This window comes from Aotus nancymaae, unplaced genomic scaffold (assembly GCF_030222135.1).
Source record: "Aotus nancymaae isolate 86718 unplaced genomic scaffold, 86718_ANA_hifiasm-v0.15.2.pri h1tg000019l, whole genome shotgun sequence".
Lineage (NCBI taxonomy): Eukaryota > Metazoa > Chordata > Mammalia > Primates > Aotidae > Aotus > Aotus nancymaae.
The window spans coordinates 33,550,695-33,567,578 of NW_026988431.1; the positions used below are offsets into that span (position 1 = coordinate 33,550,695).

A 16,884-nucleotide genomic window follows, 5' to 3' on the forward strand; every position below is an offset into this window, starting at 1 on the left:
GAGAAACCCCGTCTTTACTTAAAAAATACAAAACTTAGCCAGGCATGGCGTTGCATGACTGTAATCCCAGCTACTCGGAAGGCTGAGGCAGGAGAACTGCTTGAACCTGGGAGGCGGAGGTTGCAGTGAGACAAGATTGCACCACTACACTCCAACCTCGGCAATAAGAGTGAGACTCCAACTCAAAAAAAAAATTACTTTTTTCTCATTTTGGTTGCAAATATTTTCTCTAAGTTCTAAAAACTGTATTATAATAAGAACACCAAAATGGAATGAGATAGGTTCAAATAAAGATCAGGTAGCTACAGAAAATACAGTGGATAAATACTTGGGTACAGCTAACCAAGCACTGTGTTAGATGCTGGTGATACAGAAATAAGCAAAAATCAACCAAACAAACAAACAAGAAAACCAAAAAGCAGCAGTCCCTACACTCATGGAGCTTACAAAGTGCAAATGTACAATGTTCATGTGTATAAGAAAGAAGTGCCAGGAGAATATGGCAGGAGTCAAAAAACACTTGTGGAGGAATGACAGCAGGGTTGGAGGAGAGCACAGGGGGAGCACAACAGAAAGATGAGCAGAAGACACAGTAAGTACTGAAAAGACCATGCAGGTCCCTGTTGGCCATGTAAGGACTTCTGTCATACTCCTAAAAGCACTGAGAAAACTTCTGAAGGACTTTATGAGTGACAAAGAGAGACGTGTGTGTTGTGGGGAGGAGGGAGTATATGAATATGTTATTATGTGTCACAATCAGATAGTTTCCAAAATTAAACAGTTTCTAAAACTCCTTTCCCCACAAAATGAAATTATTTTATGCTTTTTTAAAAGCACTTTTCTGTCAGGCATGGTGGCTCACACCTATAATCCCAGTACTTTGGGAGGCTGAGGTCGGTGGATTATCTGGGAGTTCGAGACCAGCCTGGCCAACATGGTGAAACCCCGTCTCTACTAAAAATACAGAAAATTAGCTGGATGTGGTGGCGGCAGGCACCTGTAATTTCAGCTACTCGGGAGGCTGAGGCAGGAGAATTGCTTGACTCTGGGAGGCGGAGGCTACAGTGAGCCAAGATCATGCCACTGCACTCCAGCCTGGGCAACAAGAACAAAACTCCATCTCAAAAAATAATAATAGTAACAGCACTTTCCTAATTCTAGCAAAATGAGGTTGGGAGCAGAAGTGTCAAAATACATGATAAGAGAATGAAGCAGTCTCTTAACGCAGCATTAATGTTTTTAATAACACCCCTTATTCTTATCATGACACAACACACGGAAAGCAAACACTGCCAGGTTAAAGTGTAGTTTCTCACTTTGCTGCATCTCCTCTCACTCCACTTGCAGCCAAAGTAGGCACAAGTCCAATAACTTCCTTTTCAAAAGCAAGCAACGATGAAAGCATTCAGTTCCTTGAGGGTAGAATGTTCACAATGAGAAGGAAAAACATCCTTCTCAGAGAGACAGTTTGACAGAAGTCAAGCTGGGGACAAACTCTTGGAGCCCTAATCATCTCACCTAGGTCCCCACTGAACTCAACTGCTATACTTCTTATAAAGGCCAAGACAACAATTTCAGTAATGTTTAACCTCCTTTCTCAGACTTTCTAACTCAAGTAGTAATTTGTTATCTTTCACACTAAAGCAAGCATTTAAAAATGAAATAAACTCTACAGCACTGGGATGGCAGCTCCGTATCCTTACTCCAAACAGGTAGATAACAAGTCATCTGGCTTAAAAAAAATTTTTGTTATAACTTGTATATATTCATGGGGTAGAAGTGCAATTTTGCTATATTGATATATTGCACTGTGGTGAAGTCAGGGCCTTCAGTGCATCTTATTACTGGAGCAACAGACATTGTACCCACCAAGCAACCTGCCATCAACCCACTCCTCCAAGTCCCCACTGCCCATCATCCCACACCCTTCTTCTATGTGTATATATTATTTAGCTTCTGCTTATGAGTGAGAATATGTGATATTTGTCTTTCTTATCTCTGATTTTGACTCTGACACAATGACTGGAGTCTGAGTAGTACCTTAGCCCACAGCCTCCAAAGGAGAAAAGTGTTAATCTTTTACCTAATGCTTGCATTATTTCCACCTTCTTCCTCCAACCCTCTGAGACTGCTGATACCACTCACTGAATAACTTTTGTATAGGTCTCTTAAAAGGGAAGTAGGCCAGGCACGGTGGCTCACACCTGTAATCCTAGCACTTTGGAAGGCCAAGGTGGGTGGATCACTTAAGTCAAGGAGTTCAAGACCAGCCTGGGCAACATGGTGAAACTTCGTCTCTACAAAAAATTCAAAAATCAGCCAGGCATGGTGGCAGGTGCCTGTGGTCCTAGCTACCCAGGAGGCTGAGGTGGAAGACTCAGATATGAAGTCTTAATGGAGGCAACTGTCAAAAAACTGATTTCACATGTATTTGTTCGGGTGGAGAGGGGGCATGCAGAGGACTGGCAAATCTACCCAAGGCCAAATAGGTTTACGTGTAGCCAACCTATAATATTTGCTTATTATCTGTTGACCAAAGGAGGTCAGGGTATCTGTGTCCTAACATGCTGATGTCTTACAAATGATCTAAGTTGACATAAAAGATACTAAAAGAATATTTCGGAACATCACAGAAAAATGAAGACGAGCAATATGCATTAATATGGCACTGTTACAAGTACTAAAACAGTAATGTATAGAAGGTACCTCAAGACTTGGGATTGACCTTAAAAGTGTGTGCTACGTGACCCAGTTTAAGCTGAACAGCTGGTTGAAAGAAAAACAAACAAAATAGAAACATTGGAGCACATATATTTATAGAAACAGTAAAAAACGTTTGGTGAGAGAAAGGTATCAGTTTGGAAATGAACTTTAAAAAAAAAATTAAAGTCCTGCATTTTTTAAAAAAACATGGGGTCAGAGTACAAAAAGTCAGCAAAGATCCCACTGGACAGACAAGTTCCTTTTTCTTCACACAGTGTTTCCCATCAGATAGACACTAGGTTTATTTCTAGCACTCCCACATGTGGCTGCCTCCCATTGTCTCAGGTCACAATGAACTTCATTTGATGCTAAATGTGCTTTACATTTAGATAAAATAAATAAAATCAAAACTAAGAGAGAATAACTTGGTTGGGGTTTTCAATTAGGCTGAAGGAACTAAGAATGCCAGGAAATAGTTTTAGCTTAGCTTTTCATAACTAAATGAGGCTCGTAATATGGCCTGAATCTGCTATTAGGAAAGGAGACAATTCTGTATCTTCTGTGCTAACCTTGGAAAGAACAAATGAGTTACTAAACTTCAGCTTGAAGTTTCCCTCGTTTTTTGTAGGATCATTCAAGTAAAAACATATTACTCGGGGGCGAGGGGTTATTTTAAATAGGAGGAGTCGGTAATCTTCTCCTGGAATAAGCCAGAAAGTAAATATTTTAGGTGCTACAGACTAAACAATTAACTCTGCAGTTGCAGCACAAAAGCAGCCATACATAATATGTAACCAAATGGCTGTGTGCCAATAAAATTTTATTTACAAAAACAGGTAGCCCAGGTGCAACTGGATTTATGATCCTCAAGCAAACGGTTTATTCTAGGAAACTATTCCCCTTATCTACACAGCATACCATATGAGTGGTTGAAAAACTTGCTACCTATTCAAAGGTACTAATTCTGTTTTTACATAGCTGTATTAGAAATTCCTCCTAATTTAAAAGAAAAAAAATCTGTCACTTGTGATAGCCATAGTGTCCTTTTTAGATGAATTATGATCTCTTTTTTTTCCTAATCACACCTGCAATCCCATTAAACGAACAACACTCACATCAAATTGCTCTATCTTTACACTACCAGAAAAGTGTTACTTGGAGAATCTAAAAATAAAAAAAATTTCATAAAAAAAAAGGAAATTTAGGTATTTTAGGCACCATTATACTTTGATAAACAAAGAGTAGTACTAGACATGTCTTGTTTAGTACAATTGTTTTCTCATTTAGCCAGACTAATAAAATAACAGACATCAATTTAGTAACTGACAGCCTGGATTTGAATTTAGCTCTGCCATTTAATATTTCTATAACCTTTTTTTAAAATCACTAGCACTTTAATTTTTTAATGTGTTAAAAAGAAACAACATAGCCTCACAGAATTGTAAGCTTATGTGATATTACTTATGAGAGGAACTTAATACAATGCCTGGTTCAGTTAATAAATAGCAAGAGTTGCAAGTTTTAAAAATATATATACCTATATATTTAATAATAAACAGAATATAAGTGAAACTTAAAAAAATAATCAGGAGATATTATAATCTTGCAGGGACAAAGTTAATTACAAGTCTAACTGTTTTCAGCAACCTTGTAGACTAAGTAGCTGTAGATACTAAATCACATTTAAAAAATGATGAAGTCCAAGGTTTTATAAATAGGTGTAGTTAAAAAAGAAAGAAAAAAAGACCTGTAGGTTCCAAAAATAGAGATTACTCACAGCAGTGGCTCAGGAGTTAGACTTGGCTGACATTTCAATGCCCACCAAACAAAAGTCATGGACTTAGGCCCACGAGGTAGGATCAGGACCTGAAATCCTACACAAAGCTGAGGTCTGGGAGGACTGGAACTTGAAAACATCTGTTCACTGATTAGATGGTTTGGTATGAAAGTTTCCCATCTACCCCTCAAACTGGGTGGGTAAGAAAAAAAAAGATTTCATGTAACTGCAAAAATTCAAGCCTTCCCACACTCTCTTATGAGATCTAAATATAAACTATGAGGTGTGATGGTCTGAAGGTAAGGAGTTAACATAAAAACTGGTTGATTGTGTGTACAGGCCTTTGGCAATAGCACAAACAGAATACAAACTCATTTTTAGAGATATAGTCACAAACCAGTGAGCAAAGGACCTTCATAGAAAACATAATATCCATCAATAATGAATTCAAAACTGAGTATTAACTATATAAAGAAATGAATAAGATTATGAGGAAAAATAAAAATAAGAAGACCACAAGTTCTCAGCCCTGAGCTCTGTCAGGGGAGGCCAGCAGGGGTCAAGAGAACAACTCAGGCCAGGCACAGTGGCTCACGCCTGTAATCCCAGCACTTTGGGAGGTCAAGGTGGGCAGATCACATGGTCAGGAGATCAGGACCATCCTGGCCAACATGGTGAAACTCCATCTCTACTAAAAATACAAAAATTAGCTGGGCATGGTGGCGTGTGCCTGTAATCCCAGCTACTTTGGAGGTTGGGAGGCTGAGGCAGGAGAATCGCTTGAACCAGAGAGGTGGAGGCTGCAGTGAACCAAGATCATGCCGTAGCACTTCAGCATGGGTGACAGAGTGAGACTCCGTCTCAAACAAACAAACAAACAAACAAACAAACAGAAAACAACAGAAACTAGAAGACAAATGAATAATACCCTCAAGGCTTCTGAGGAAAGCAGTTAATTTGGATTTCAAAACTCTATAGCCAAATGATAACAAACTCTGAATATCCACTTTTCCATAAAAGCAACAAGAACACTGACAAAAATTGTCAGAATCACCTATTTTAGAATTCTGAAAATATAACAAAGGCTTGGAGAAATGAGTGCTTATTTAAAACACATGTACCACACACACACACCCCGATGAGTGTTTAAAACACACACACACACCCGATGAGTGTTTAAAACACACACACACACACACACACACACACACACTCGACCGTTTTACCATGGCCTAGTCCCAACCCCCTTCCCAGTTATGTGGTAGCCTTGACAACAAACAGCCCACAATCTCAGGGACTGCAAAGAGTCTGACAGTCACTAGAGGAAAGAAAAATGAAGTTGGAGCTCCTTCAAAGCCCAATTCCCACAGAACTGTCGTTCTTTGGCCTTTCTGGTAGTTTCCAGGAAGATCCCAATTACAATACTATGTTTATTTGACCTGACTCAGATCTCATCTAGCATGAACTGCCTTTTTCCTGGGGAGTTTCTCAAAAATACTCAGAGGCATCTGTTTAACACTGTAGCTGTATTGGGGGTAGGTAACAGTTGGGGCAACCAACAAGCTAACTGAAAGCTTTAAAGGAAAAGATGGGTAATTAGATGTTCACATGGTGCACTGAAAAGCTCCAAAATTACTGGTAGAAATCTAGAAGGCCATGTGCATGGATACTACTGTAGATTCCCAGGTCTGTGTACATGCAGAGCAAAAAGCTTAGAAGGCCCTGGCTCTCAACTATGGCTAAGCTGTGCAAGCAATTTTATGCAAGCAGAAAGGGCTAAGGCACAGTTCTGAAACACTTGGCTGACTGTTGGCCAAGGCATGATCCAACATGTGCATAAAGCGCCTCAGCAGACTGAAAGAGAGGTGGATTCCAGGCATTTAAGAAAATCAGGTCAATTATTAGCTGACCAACAAATTAAGTAAAGACATCAGTGACCACATATGACAAAAAATATAAACTTTACATAATTAGTTCAAAAAAGTCACTAAACTAAGCAAACAGCAACAACAAACCCTGAAGGGAGAAGGAATCTGATTTTCAGAGTTGTAAAATTATTTAAAGTGAACAGTTTTTGGCAGAAAGTATGAAATATACAAAGAAACAAGAAAGCATGGCACATACACACACAAAAAAAATGCATTTGATTAAACTGTCCTTAAGGAAACTCAAATTTTGAACTTACTACACAAAGATTTAAAAACCCCTATTTTAAGCATGTTCAAAGAACTAAAGGAAACCATGTCTAAAAAACTATGAGGTTGGGCGCAGTGGTTCACACCTGTAATCCCAATACTTTGGGAGGTCGAGGCAGGTGGATCATCTGAGGTCAGGAGTTTAAGAACAGCCTGGCCAACATGGTGAAACTCCGTCTCTACTAAAAGTACAAAAATTAGCCGGGTATGGTGGTGCGCGCTTGTCGTCGTCCCAGCTACTAGGGAGGCTGAGGCAGAGAATCACTTGAACCCAGGAGGTGGAGGCTGCAGTGAGCTGAGATCGTGCCACTGCACTCCAACCTGGGTGACAGAGTGAGACTCTATCTCAAAACAAAACAAAATAACTATGAGAACGATGTATCAACAAAGAAAGACTATCAATAGATAGAAATTATTTAAATGAATCAAACAGAAATAACAGAGACGAAATGCGCAATAACTGAAATTTTAAAATTCACCAGGGAGGCACAACAGCAGATTTGAGCATAATAAAAAATTAGCAAACTTGAAGACAGGTCAATTATCTAATCAGAGAAACAAAAGAAAAAATAATGAAGAAAAACTAACAGAGCCTTAGACACCTGTAGAACACCATCAAGCCCAGCAATAAATGCATAATGGCAGTTTCAGAAGGAGATGAGAGAGAGAGAGAGGTAGAAAAGCTATATGAAAAAATTATGGCCCAAAACTCCCCAAATTCTATGAAAAACAATAATATATGTGTCCAGAAAGCTCAATTAATTCAAAGTAGAATAAACTCTAATAGAAGTAGACATCTTATAACCAAACTGTCAAGAGGCAAAAATAAAGAGAATCTTGAAGGGAACAAGAGAGGCATGACTCATCACTTATAAAGATCATAAATAAGATTAACAGCTGATTTCTCATTAGAAACAAGGGAAGCCAGAAGAAAGTGGATAACATATTAGACATGCTGAAGGAAAACCTATCAACTAGCAAAATTCTTATTCAGAAACAAAGGAAAAATTAGCATAATCCCAGATAAAGGACAGACATATAGAACTGAACTTAAGAGTCCAGGAAAAAACCATCACATGTACAATCAATTGATTTTTGACACAGATGCCAAGATAATTCAATGAAGAAAGAATAACCATTTCAACAAATGGTGCTGAGATAACTATACACCTAAATGGAAAAGAATGAAGTTGGATTTCTACCACACACACTATTTAAAATTTAAAGTGAACAGACAACCAGAAAAACATATCTGCAAATAATTTATCTAAGAAGGGCCTCATATACAAAATGTATAAAAAAATTCTTATAATTTAACAATACAAAGACAAATAACCCAATCTACGAATGAGCAGAGGATCTAAATAGACATTTCGCCAAAGAAGGTATACAACTAACCAATAAGCACATGAAAAGCTGCTCAACATTAGTCATAGGGAAAATGCAAATTAAAACCACAATGAGATACCACCTCAAACCTACTAGGATGGCTATAATAAAAAAAGATGGACAAAAAAAAAAAAAGACTGAGGGTAATATAAATTCATTTTCAGACAAAACCTGGAGTGAGGAACTATGGTACAAAAAGCAATGGTGAATAAAGAAATTTTTTAAACTATATATAAGAAATTCTAGTAAAAATTCACTACAACAAATAACTAATATAAGGAGTTGTTAAATATTAGTTAAAATATAAGTGGTGGAATTTATCCTCAAGTACCTATAATGATCAAGAAGAGGGCTAAGTTATGGATTAACTTTAGAATTTGTTAAATCAGACCAGGCATAGTGGTTCACACCTGTAATCCCAGCACTTTGGGAGGCTGAGGTGGGTGGATCACCTGAGGTAGGGAATTTGAGATCAGCCTGACCAACATGGAGAAATCTCTTCTCTACTAAAAATACAAAATTAGCCAGGCGTGGTAGCACATGCCTGTTATCCCAGCTATTTGGCAGACTGAGGCAGGAGAATCATTTGAACCCAGGAGGCGGAGGTTGCAGTGAGCTGAGATCTTGCCATTGCACTCCAGCCTGGGCAACAGGAGCGAAACTCCGTCTCAACAACAACAACAAAGGATTTATAAAATCAAACACGCAGTTTAAAAACTTAAAAATATTCTTCAACTTAAAGCATAATTGGATGAAAAAGAAAAATAAAAAGAAAAAAAGAAAAACTTAAAAATATTAAGGCCAGGCGCGGTGGCTCAAGCCTGTAATCCCAGCACTTCGGGAGGCCGAGGTGGGCAGATCACGAGGTCAAGAGACAGAGACCATCCTGGCCAACATAGTGAAACCCCATCTCTACTAAAAATACAAAAATTAGCCAGGTGTGGTGGCGTGTGCCTGTAGTCCCAGCTAATCAGGGGGCTGAGGCAGGAGAATCACTTGAACCTGGGAGGCAGAGGTTGCAGTGAGCTGAGATCGCACCACTGCACTCCAGCCTGGCGACAGAGAAAGACTCCGTCAAAAAAAAAAAAAAAGGAAAGAAAAGAACATTCCCTAAAATAAATAAGACAGTATATAAAGAGCTGGGTATACTGGCTCATGTCTGTTATCTCAAATAATTGGGAGACTGAGGTGGGAGGATCGCTTGAGGCCAGGAGTTTGAGACCAGACAGAGCAACATAGTGAGACTCTGTCTCTCAAAAGATTTTTAAATGAGCCAGGCATGGTGGCACGCACCTGTAGTCCTAGCTACACAAGAGGCTGAGGTGGGAAGACTGCTGGTACACAGGTGTTAGTGAGTGCAGTGAGCTATGATTGTGCTACCCAGGAGTTTGTGGCTGCAGTGAGCTATGACCATGTCAGTGCACTCCAGCCTGGGTGAAAATGAAACTCCATCTCTAAAAAAATTTTTTAAATAAATAAGAATTTAAAAAAATATTTTACAGAAAGGAAAAATAAAAATTTAAAACCCCTATCAATCCAACAAAATAAATAAGAAATAAATGAGATAAAAAAGGAAATAAATGAGATAAAAAAAGGAAATAAATGAGAAAAAGGACAAAAGCAAAGATGTAAATATAAAACATACAATAAGATAGCAGAAATAAATAAGCATATAGTAATTGCAATTAACAATTAAAATTTCCTAATAAGATACTTTCATATTGGAGTAAATCCATCCTCACAAAAAAATTCAACTATATGCTATTTACAGGAGACATATATAATATAAAATGAAATAAAAGTTAAAAATAAAAGATACAAAGGTAAATACTAACCAAAATAAAGCTGGTATACCAATGTCAATTTTGGACAAAACAGACTAAACAAAATTACTAGGGATTAAGAGACCTACTTCTTTTTTCTTTCAAACGCATCTCACTCTATTGCCCAGGCTAGAGTGCAGTGGCTCGATCTTGGCTCACTGCAACCTCTGCCAAGAGGGCTGTTTCTTAATGACAAAGGAGGGCATAGAGGCTAAAAGAAACCAAACCTTGTATACATTTACAAATATAAGATCAATGCTTGAGGTCAGGAGTTCGAGACCAGCCTGGTCAACATGGTGAAACCTTGTCTCTACTAAAAATACAAAAATTAGCCAGGCATGGTGACCCATGCCTATAATCTCAGCTACTCGGAGGCTGAGGCACAAGAATCACTTGAACCCAGGAGGCAGAGGTTGCAGTGAGCCCAAATTATGTCTCTGCAATCCAGCCTGGGTAACAGAGCAAGACTCTGTCTCAAAAAACAAACAAACAAAAAAAGAAAAAGCAAATATAAGATCGAGATAAACAAAAACTGACAAGATTGCAGGCAGACATTGACAAATGTCAATTATAATAGGAGGCTGTAACATATATACAAAGCGACAAAGCAAAATGAAGCTTAATGTGTATATAGATCTGAACATATAATATACTTGATATGATAACAACACAATAAAATTAGAAATCCTAGAGAGAACAAAAAAGTATGCCTTTCGAAATTAAATTTTATTCATATATTTACGTATCTATTAATTTATTGAGACAGGGTCTGGCTCTGTTGCCCAGGCTGGTCTTGAACTCCCGGGTTCAAGCAATCCTCCCACTTTGGCCTTCCAAAGTATTAGGATTACAAGCAAGAGCCACTGCACCCAGCTGTAATTTTAAATAGTTCAGGAGTCAAGAAGATAAAAATGGAAATTATGAAATATTTATAATTTATATATAGTCTGACATATTATAAAAGTACATAAATATTTCCATTCTAAAACTTGAGTTCTTTTTTCTTTTTTGAGATAGGGTCTCACTTTTGTTACACGAGCTGGAGTGCAGTGGTGCAATCTTGGCTCACTGCAGCCTTGACCTCCTGGGCTCAAGCGATCCTCCCTCCTCAGCTCCCAAGTAGCTGGGACTAGAGGTGCATGCCAACATTCCCGGATAATGTGTTTTTTTTTTTTTTTTTTTTTTTTGTACAGACAGGGTTTCGCTATGTTGCCCAGGCTGGTCTCGAACTCCTGAGCTAAAATGATCTACCTTGGCTTCCCAAAGTGCTGGGATAACAGGCGTGAGTCACTTGCACCAGACAAGAGTTCATTTTAAAAAATGAGAACAGAATAAACACAAAAGTAAAAGAAAGAAAACCATAAGGAAGTAATAACTGATAAAGAAACAAAAAAATCTTTAAAATTAGAAGCTCAGTTAAAACCAAACTAATAAGGAAGCAAATCTCTAATAATACTGGCAATAATAGCATATAAAAAGAAGAAAAATATTAGGCATAGCATAGATTTTAAAATTATAAGAGGATGTTATAAAAATATGGGGTAATAAATTTGGAAGCATTGATGAACTGGACTATTTTTGGCCTCAAAACTGATTCTAGAGGAAAAAAGTATGAAAAGGCCAATAACCATTAGGGAAAATTAGTAGTCTAAAAGCCTGGACCTCAAAAAAATCTCCACCAGGACCTGACAGTTTGAGGAGTGTAAAATTTAGAGAAACACATACTCTATGTTACAGAAACTTATCTAGAGACAGAAAAAAGAGGAGAAAGCGCAACAACTTAAAAAGTGTAAGTCATAAAGGAAGCTAGGTAACTTACAGCAGGAGAAAATGTCAAAACCTATAAGCACTGAGGAGATACCCAAGCTCAATACTAACGAAAGAAAGAAAAACTTAGGCCAGGCACAGTGGCTCACACCTGTAGTCCTAGCACTTTGGGAGGCTGAGGCAGGAGATCTCTTCAGCCCAGGAGTTCGAGACCAGTCTGGGCAACATGGTGAGACCCCATCTCTATAAAAATTACAAAAAATAAGCCAGTGCAGTGGCAAATGCCCGTAGTCCCAACTACTCAGGAGGCTGAAGTGGAGAATTACTTGAGCCTGGGAGACAGAGGTTGCAATGAGTTAAGATTGCACCACTGAACTCCATAAAAATATATACACTTGAGCTTAGAATAGTGGTTAATTGTGAAATGTGAAAAAGGAGAATGAGATGAGAATGCATTCACTTATCTGCATTTTAATACTTTTTTAAAAAAGTAAATAGGGAAACATGTTAACATCTGTTATTTATAATTGCTATGTCTGTGTGTGTGTGTATAAATAATCTAGGTATAATAAGATGAAAATTATTTCTGCCAGGCATGGTGGCTCACATCTGTAATCCCAGCACTTTGGGGGGCTGAGATAGAAGGACTGTTTAAGCCCAGGAGTTTGAGACCACCCTAGGCAACATAGTGAGATCCTGTCTCTACAAATAATTTAAAAAAAATTAGCCAGGCATGGTGGTGTACGTCTGTGGTCACAGCTACTCCAGAGACTAAGGAAGGAGGATCACCTTAGCCCAGGAGGTCAAGGGTACAGTGAGCTGTGATCACTTCACCGTACTCCAGCCTGGGTCACAAAGTAAGACTTTATCTCAAAAACAAACTAACAAAAAGCCATGCACGGTGGCTCATGCCTGTAAACCCAGTACTTTGGGAGGCCGAGGTGGGTGGCTCATGAGGTCAGGAATTTGAGACCAGCCTGGACAACATGGTGAAACCCCGTCTCTATTAAAAATACAAAAATTAGCTGGGTGTGGTGGCGGGTGCCTGTAATCCCAGCTACTCAGGAGGCTGAGGCAGGAGAATCGTTTGAACCTAGGAAGTGGAGGTTGCAGTGAGCTGAGATCACGCCACTGCACTCCAGCCTGGGCGACAGGGCAAGACTTTGTCTCAAAAAAAAAAAAGCTTTTTCTAAAACTTTATGCTTGCAATAGTCTACAATTTAAAAAATACATACTATATATACATATTTATATATGTATATATATAAAGAACTGGGTAAACGATAGTTAATCATCAATTACTAGCATAGAAAAAAGTTCTAAAACTGTATGAACCTATACTGTATCATGAAACACACTTAATGGCTTTTTCCCCCCTTGTTTAAAAACAGAGTACACACCCATTGTAGAAAACTAGAGAAGGAGGTATACAAAGTAGTGGGTGGGGGGAAAATCTCCTATAATTATACCACTCAGAAATATCTATAAAACCTGTAATCTACCAAAGTACTTTTACATCTCACTTCTTTAACATTTGATGATAAGCACTTTCTCCAAATTATAGCAACTCTCTATAAACAATATTTTAAAATACCTGAAGTATTAGGTCATATGGAAAGGGTAATAATTTTTAAAAATCATTATTCTACTATTGAACAGATATTCAAAAGGGTGGCCTGATTTTTCTTACTGTAAAGAAAAGGAAAAAATCTTTGTATGTAAATCTCTGTCTACATTTCCAATTTTAAGGTAAATTCTGGAAATACTGGATAAAGAGTATAAACTTCATATATTAAGGTTTATATTAATTTATAATAATATATAAAAATACCTGTGTTTTTATTGCTTCAATAGCACTCTAGACTGGATTATCATTTAAGAAAATCTTTGTTAGGACATCAGCGATATCCAGTTGTTATTTTTTTTTTTTCTTCAATTTTTGAGACAGAGTTTTGTTCTTGTTGCCCAGGCTGGAGTGCAGTGGCATGATCTAGGCTCACTGCAACCTCTGCCTCCCTGGTTCAAGCGATTCTCCTGCCTCAGTCTCCCAAGTAGCTGGGATTACAGGCGTCCATCACCCCATCTTACTAATCTTTTATATTTTCAGTAGAGATGGGGTTTCATCATGTTGGCCAGGCTAGTCTCAAACTCCTGACCTCGGGTGATCTGCCCACCTTGGCCTCCCAAAGTGTTGAGATTACAGGTGTGAGCCACTGCGCCTGGTCCAGTTTTTATAATCTGTACTTCTAAATTAGAACTGAGAATTTTCATATTAGTTTCTTTATATATATATATATATATATATATATATATATATATTTTTTTTTTTTTTTTTTTAACTGACTGTGGGAGTTGCTCCATTCCAATTAAATATACTTTTTATTTTATTTTTTGAGGCAGAGTCTCACTTTGTTGCCCAGGCTGGAGTGTAGTGGGGCAATCTCTGCTCCCTGCAACCTCTGCTTCCTGGGTTTAAGCAATTCCCATGCTTCAGCTACCAGAGTAGCTGGGATTATGCGTATGTGCCACTACGCCTGGCTAACTTTTGTATATTTAGAAGAGACAGGGTTTCACCATGTTGGCCAGGCTGGTCTCAAACTCCTGACCTTAAGAAATCTGCCCGCCTCGGTCTCCCAAAATGCGGGGATTAAGGCGTGTGCCACCATGCCTATTAGTTTATTTTTATACCTTTTAAGAAATGGCTTTTCACTTCTTTTCCTTATGTTCATATCTATGGGCTCTTTGAATATTTACTCCTGTTCTGTTCATTGTGAATGTAATTCCCAGTCTGAGGCTTGATTTTATGTTTTCTTTTTTTTTGTCACCACACCACAACTCTTCTATTCACTATCTACCCCTATTGATGGTGGCAGGCTAAAAACCTGAGAATGCACCTAAACATTTTCCTCTCTTTTCCCTTGGTAGGTAGAGAAATGAATGTCCCTGGGCTAAGTATAAAAAGGTACAGGCTCTTCTCTGGCCTTGTCACTGCCGTGACCCACAGTACACCCCTCAAAACCATATATTGGAATCTAATTCTTGCTGTCTGTCCAAGCCTTATGGAAGTTTAAACCTTTTCTTTTTTCTGGAATTTCAGTCACCTGTATAGTTATAAACTGAAAAAGTTTAGACAAGACAACATATTTGAAAGTACATTGTAAAGTGCTATATAAATATTATTATGAACAACAACTAAAAATAAGAACGAGAGGGGAGGAATTAACAAAAAATTATAGATATTTTGCTGTGGAAAGACTGCAACATGGGACCGAAAAAACAAAAACAAAAAAAAATCACTATATCTCACCGAAGATCCAAACCAGCTTCTTTCCAGAGTAAATCCATCAAGCGCAACATTTGGAGTGTTAACATATCCTGTCGTAAATCTAAGGGAAAACAAACTACTTCATTACAAGTGCTTTCCCTTTTATGCCCTGTAACTCATTAATTCAAGATTAAATCAGTCAGAATTAACTAAAAACATTAACCAATGCTATGCTAATATTTTCACTAATTTTATAACAAATATTACACTCATTGGACAGTATGTCCCTGTAACATTATTTTAGAAATTATATTAAAAGATTTTTTTAATTGCTTATAATGTGTGAACTACTATACTAATTGTATGCTGTAATACTGTTTGTATTAAATTGTATGTGTATTATATTAATTACATGGCTAATTTTTTTCCTTCTTGCTTGCTTTTAGGGTTACACAGGGAGTCCTTAAGAATCACATAATTAATTGAATCATGAGGTCACAAAACTGTAATGGTTGAATTTATTATCATGTCTAAGGGTATTTTCAGGGAAGTGAGCACATGAAACTAGTGACATCCACATAATGGCATCTGTATGGTCAAGTGGCAGTAAGTGTTTAGCAAACCTCTATGAGTTCTTTATAAGTTGTAAGCACATATTCTAATAAGCACATTTACTTAACGTTATCTCAATTCCTTTTAATAGCCCTGACATACAGATACTATAATCCTCATGGATGTGAATAATCTGAAGCTCAAGCAGTTTTCTATGACTTGTTTGTAGTCACATAACTAACAAGTCACCACTGCCTATTGGCTGGTGTGATTACTTCAGAGGCATTTCCTCTACAAATTTTGCGTCCGTCAGGTACTTTTATTAAAATACAAAACTATGGTAGCAAAATCAATATTGCTATCACTGAAACAGGATGTATGAATATATTACTGAAAATATCCTCGCCTGGGCACAGTGGCTCATGCCTGTAATCCCAGGACTTTGAGAGGCTGGAGTAGGTGAATCATCTGAGATCAGGACCTCAACACCAGCCTGGGCAACAAAGTGAAACCCCATCTCTACAAACCATACAAAAAGTGAGCCAAGTGTGGTGGCATGTGCCCATAGTCCCAACTACTCTGGGGGCTGAGGTGAGATGATCGCTTGAGCCTGGGAGGTGAAGGCTGCTATAAGCCAAGATCGTGCCACTGCACTCCAGCCTGGATGACAGAGTGAGACACTGTCTCAAAAAAAAAAAAAAAAAAAATTAAAAATATTAACTTGTATTTCAAAAGCTTTTTAATCAAAGGAGTAGACATACTTGGTACTTTATAGGGGAAAATTTAGGTTTGTTAGAACAGTGTATTTGAGTGAATGGTATAAATCATTTTCTAAGGAGGAAAAAAAGGCATTTAGGACATTTTGAATTTGACTTTATGACCATTAATAGCTACCTTCATGGCTGCAAAGTGTTAAAACGCTTTCACTACACATCACCTTTCAGATAAGGCAAAATGGCAACAAATGAAAAATTCCAAGGAATTTGCTGATGTTAAAAAAGCTCAGTACTTACCATCACCATTTTTAAAAATCACTCCAACTGAATCCTCACCAAATACCTTGTTATTGTATACCAGCCATAAAGGCTTCATTTTGGAATCCATGTATTTGCACTTTTCAACACTAAAATCAAGAAAATTAGTCAACTTCAGTGTAGTGATACACAAGATTATAATTTTACCATGATATAATAGGCTTGGGAAAATTCCTCACCTACTCCTTTCAGGTCTACAGAGGAGTCAAAAAAGTCCCACTTGGTAGAAAAGCAACCATGAGGACAGCCTTGGATGACATATACTGATGCCAGATAGGCTGGACTCAAAACCCAAGATCTGCCCTTCTCACCTTCTCCACTTAAAATTTCTCCTCTCACTTCCTTTTGTTTGCAAATTATTACATTTAGTGAATAAAAA

At 37.8% G+C, this 16,884-nt stretch overlaps 1 protein-coding gene across 2 annotated transcripts in view; it reads right to left on the bottom strand.

Moving 5' to 3' along the window:
• The window catches only part of PIK3CB (phosphatidylinositol-4,5-bisphosphate 3-kinase catalytic subunit beta), a 170,471-nt gene that overhangs the window by 12,234 nt on the left and 141,353 nt on the right, over positions 1-16,884 (bottom strand). For both annotated transcript variants that reach the window (XM_064378740.1, XM_064378741.1), the window contains exons 18-19: positions 16,485-16,594; positions 14,962-15,040 (exon numbers count right to left, since the gene is read on the bottom strand). In XM_064378740.1, the coding sequence (XP_064234810.1) occupies positions 14,962-15,040; positions 16,485-16,594 (189 nt within the window). The remainder of the gene's footprint in view (positions 1-14,961; positions 15,041-16,484; positions 16,595-16,884) is intronic.